Below are 5,514 nucleotides of genomic sequence, written 5' to 3' on the forward strand. Positions count from 1 at the left end.
TTAGAGATACAAAGAAGATGACTAATTTTGACCTTTATAAATACCTTTGAGGTTAAATAGCAAAGAAAAAAAGAATTATTTTAATTAAAGAAAATACTAGTTGTCCCTTCTTTTGATCCTGGGATCAAGAGGCTGGCCATGAGTGTTTCCCACTTCTCTGTAGTTGAGAACATCCTTTTAACTGAGAGTTGTATCTCGGGCTGAAATGTAACCTTACAGCGTAAGAGCTGCTAACGGTGCCTCATTTCAGTTAGTCTCTCATTCTCTTCTTGCCTTCATAAGGTTCTTCCAAATTCCTGAAAAGAAAGGATCGAAACAATATATCAATGATAGCAAACTGTCTTAATTTAAGCTGTCCACAGCAGTTGAAGGCTGGTGATGACAGTAAAAGAGCAGAGGTGCACAACCTTCTGTAAATTCTGCTTTTCAACCCAAGGAATTCTCACCTCACTGCTCTACATCTTCCTTGTTATGCTAAGCAGGATATTGCCATTCTCTACAACCCGAATCAAAGTCTGTGTGCTGGAGACACAGTCTAACCCTGAAGGTGTAACCATCCATTTAAGAGATGTCTTTAAAAGCCTAATCTGTAACTGGAAGAAATGCAGGAAGGGAGACTATAAAGGAGGTGACAGACAAAAAAGTAATATACAAAATGCAAGATAATAAAATTAAATTATAGTCATCTGACTCATGTTCAAATCGAGATATGATTAATATACTTTGCTCATCAAAATGGGTTTTTGTGTTTTGTTTTTATTCTTTATTAAACCCTCTACCCTCACCCAGGATGTTGTAGGGTTTCTTCCCAGAAATGTATTTAATTGCTAACAGTTGGGATGCTTACAGTGAAGTTATAGAAATTCTGACCTAAGATTTACAGTAATGTTCCCTGTTCTGAGAAAGTTTTGAGTATTTTTAAATAGGGTAAAAATGGCGTTAAAAACTCCCTCAATTCTAAAATCACTTGTATGTATTTTGAACAACTCGACTTTCTGACTTTAAAAGACACTTTCAGGTCTTTCCATCAAGGAAAAATACAAGCAATCTCAACCATAAGGTGAGTTTTACCATTATATTTGCAAAACAAGAATAAGTTTGTACAATTCATTGTAGAAGTATTGCCAACGATACATATCAGATAGTATTTGAATAGTCTTGAAAGAAACTACACAGAAACACTGCCTTGTATTTAAAAGAGTTTGTAGTTTTACCTTTACACAAAGAATGTCTTTTGGAAAATTCTTAATCACTTTAAGTATAGCCAAGATTTTTACTGTTGAGCTGATTTTGCTGGATTGACTGAGAGCCATTTCAGACTAACTTTAAGTTGGCTTTTGTTTTTAGATAGTGAAAGTTGGAAATTCCAGTAATTCTTTTTGGAATATAGAATTAAAACCACTGTAAATTTCCCTGAAGTCCTGAGAAAGTTTGAGAATGTAATCTATATACTCTTTGTATGTGCTAGTACCCCACACAGTATTATCCTAGGGCATGGGAAAAATGCAAACTACTTCAGTACACATTTTTGACATACATTTGTTATCCTCTTTTCACAAGGACATCAGTAGTCTTATAATAAATCTGTAACTTAAGAAGTTGCTTAAAAGACTGTTTCTGAAGATGTAATAAGTTTCTCTGTTAGAAAATATTTTCAAATAAAAAAATAATTTGCCACTCTGCTTACAACCAGAAAACAGCCAATAATAAACTTTAGCATGAATAGATTTCTGAGCTCTCTTGATATGCTTTTGTTGTAGCAACAGCTGTGAGTGAATATTGTTTGAAGTAAACATCTGTTCCTTGCAGAAATGTTGTCCAAGTGCACTGTTCAAGTTACAACATATGTCCCAGTGTCCTAACTACTATGCAAAAACTGGTCCGGAATACTTTCTGGCAGCACCTGAGGAGTTAAAACAACTTTTTGGGTGAGCATTTTTTTTGCCTTTTTGGACGATAAAAGACATTTGTAAGGCTTTTTGTTTTGTTCTACTAAGTAATTCTAAGATCTATTTGCTATAACTGTAGTTATAACTGATCTATTAGACACACTGTAGTTTATTAACAGAAAAGTTTGATACAGAGTGAGGGTTGCCTGGAGGTATAATCATGCCCTTCTGGAACGGCTTGTTCAACAAAACTCACTCTGATGACCAAGAATGCACAGACAACCTTAAGCACTACAGATTTCACAGCCAAAGGAGATTTGCCCACACTGAAGCTTTATTCACTGTCTTAGGCATAGCTACTGTGAATATTGGAGGGTTTAATTAAAGCAGTTTGGCAGTAAGAGAATGATGCAGTCTGGAAGGACTTCACTGTGATGGAACTGAGTGAAACTTTTTTCTTGCATGGGGATGCACATGGCACAAAGAAAGGAGTGGATATGCATCTCAGGAGATTTAATATGTCTCTTGTTCAGTACTGCTTCCGCTGCAGAACCTAGGGTGGTCCAGCTATTGACAGCAATTAGGTTGGAGACGAGTGCAGTCTGGGTGTTTAATGAGAGGAAAATAAAAGTGTAACACCCTTAAGGAGAAGAGGGCTGTAAAATGAAGCACGTACAACATTTTTTACTATGAAGCAAGGAAGTGTTTTAGTGTGGGAAGGGTAAAGGCAGATCTTGTTTCATACTGTTCATAAACATGGCATGGGTTGCTGTTGAAAACAGTGTCTGAGTGCATATGCTACTTAATTCTTACTCCCTACTTCTCAGAACCTTGAGATCTGCCAGTCTCAGCATTCATGGATATGATATTCAGCCAAGGAAATTACCATGTTATTCTTTTATCTCTCAATTTCCCAGGGTTTTGTTGATTGTGGTCATTACAGAGTACCTTTAGGTATTAGAGATCACCGTTACCAAGATGGTTTGCACTTGAAATGCTACTTGTAGCTAGGCGGGGAGAAAGGAGGCTCTGGGTTGTTATGACCTTGTTATTGGTCATGATTTGCAGGCTTGGAAGATGTAGCTAACAGCTTAGTGAGAGGAGTCACAGATATCTGTGTGTCTAAATTCCAAATCTTGTCAGTTTTAATAGTGGTTACAATAACTTGAAGGACCAGAGGAAAAAAAAAATTACTTTCTATGCCTTCACCCCTTCCTTGTGGCTCCTTAGAGCATATTTGTCAGCGGTGCTATCATTTTTGTCCTATCCCTTTATGTCACTGCAGCTTGAAAATATCCCTTGCTTTCTGGCACTAGATGAAGATTCATTCATTCGTATTGTCACGCCCAAATAAGCTGTGCTGTGCCAGTTGGCCTCGGGGCCAAGGAATAATTCCTCACCCTTTCTTTTTATTTGTATTGGCACAGAGGCCTTTGATAATGAGAACAGGACTTTGGAACAGATATTTTAAGGCAGCTTGCCTAGAAGAAAATTATCTGCATAAACCCCACATTCTATGATAGCCGTCATCACCGTCCTACTCAGTTGCTAATGGGACTTCTAGAAGCTCCACTGCACAGAGTTAGAAACTATGACTTCTAAAGAACCGTTTCAGGAGTGATTGGCTGTTGGTGATTGTGTCCTTTTCCTGTGCATTGAGGAGGACAAGGCATCATTTCCACAGCTTGGTCTTACTGTCAGTCACCAGGCAACGGAAATCCTGTACAAGCACGTATCCGGAAAAGTTTATGTCCCACTTGCTGACACAACTGACGCCTGTTTTGTGGAAGTTTATCTGCTTGAGATTCCTTCACCAATGCTGAAACAGAACCTAGACTATCCAGAGTTATTAATGCTTTCAGAAGATCCCAGAAGATCATGAGGGGAAAAAAGGGGACATTAAACTGAGAAAAAAACCTTTAGATCTTTAAGCCAATAGTTAACATCTGCACCTTGTATGTCATAACTGGAGAACTTAAAACTTACAAACGACTTAAGAAATTCAGTGAATTCTGTCTAAGTTGTCCCAGGTAGATCTTCATAATCTATTAGTGATATAAAATACTAGAGGATGAGGTCCTAAAAAGGAATTATGTCAAGTGATAAAAATACAGTACAGCCAAGGGATTTTGGATAAGTTACCTTATCCAAATGCCTGATAGGATAGGAAGATTGTCTAGGGTAAAATGAAGCCCAGTCACTGCCCTGCACTAAGCAGTGTAAGAGAGAGAAATGTTGTCTGAAGACATCAGTAAAAAATGTAAAATGTCAAATGATGCATGAAAGCAGGAAGCTTGTTACAAAAAAAAGTTGCAGAAATTATTCATAATGACCTAATTTTCTTTGAATTAGTTGTTGCAAGCTTGCCAAAGGAACAACCAAAGGAAATATAGATTAATGTCTCATTTGTTATCTTGTGACTAAAAGAAATAAAAAGAAGATTCTTGCAAAATGTGATGTAAAAAGTCACAATTAAGGTTAATGAGGAGAAGAAATTCCCAGCTGTCAGAACTGATATTGAACTCTATTCAATACTGCTCCTTAGAGGATTGGGGAGTTCCGTGTACTACTAACTGGATAAATATTAAGTGACTTGAATGCTTTGAGATTGACCAAAAGCGTGGTTTCACTTCTCAGTACTCTATTCAAAAACAGTAGACTCTATCAGTTATAAGAAATACTAGGGGTTTTTTTTGGTGGGAGAGAAAATTTTGTCTTATTGGGAAAATGACAGCTCAAAAGATCCCAAGCTGTGATTACTAATATGTCCTGTATTACTGCAAGACTACAGATTTCAAGCTAACTGAAGGAATTATATGAGTCTTTGAAGACCTGGGAAAGGCAGCTTTTAAATAGAATAGTTTCTCAGTTTTACCTATGGCACAGATAGCACACTGCTACAACACAATGTTGTCATTGTTTGTGCCATATTAGAAATGTTCTCATGACATAAGTATATTTTAAATTTCTGTTAAACTCTCTTTTGTCACTTTAATGAGATCTGTCATTTGTGGTAGAAGAGCCGTTAAGGTTGTGTAATGATTACTGACATGCAATATTTCATTTTGAAAAGCCAAGTACAGTTGCTTCCTGAAAAGCATTGAATAAACAAAGCTGCAAGCTGACGGCTTCTCACAACAGAAATACTGTATTTTGGTCTGACACAGGTTCCTTCAGCAATACTGTCACTGTATTTTAAAAGTTGATTTTGAGAAAGCAACTTGACATATAAGAAGTGAGTTGCAGTTCTTTGTTTTCCTCAACTACAACTTGTGAAAAGAGTGCATTAGAAACCATTCTCAGAGTATTTACAATGTTTTTATTTTTACTGGAGGCAGTCCTTAGAACTATGGGGTTTTTCATGCTTTTTTATTCTGATGACCGTTTAACATTTTCTGATGGACAGTAGGGTTGGTTTTCTTCATTACTTGTTGCTTAGGTGGCCTGTGGATCACAAGCTGAAAATCTCTTGATTAGGGCATATGGTAGTTGACCCTGTACACACATGTACACACACGTAAAATAAGCAGTAGTATATTGTCATGGTTTTACCTCAGCTGGCAACTGAGCACCACACAGCTGCTCACTCACTCTCCCCCCCAACAGTGGCATGCCGGAGAGAATC

The 5,514-nt window shown here is 37.2% G+C and overlaps 1 protein-coding gene across 1 annotated transcript in view; it reads right to left on the bottom strand.

Moving 5' to 3' along the window:
* Positions 1-261: 261 nt before the first annotated feature.
* Positions 262-5,514, bottom strand: part of IL15 (interleukin 15) — a 54,440-nt gene continuing 49,187 nt past the window's right edge. Inside the window, exon 7 of the mRNA XM_009328763.1 lies at positions 262-296. Within this exon, the coding sequence (XP_009327038.1) occupies positions 276-296 (21 nt within the window). The 3' untranslated portion in view covers positions 262-275. The remainder of the gene's footprint in view (positions 297-5,514) is intronic.

Source organism: Pygoscelis adeliae, unplaced genomic scaffold, assembly GCF_000699105.1.
Source record: "Pygoscelis adeliae isolate BGI_AS28 unplaced genomic scaffold, ASM69910v1 Scaffold66, whole genome shotgun sequence".
Classification (NCBI taxonomy): Eukaryota; Metazoa; Chordata; class Aves; order Sphenisciformes; family Spheniscidae; genus Pygoscelis; species Pygoscelis adeliae.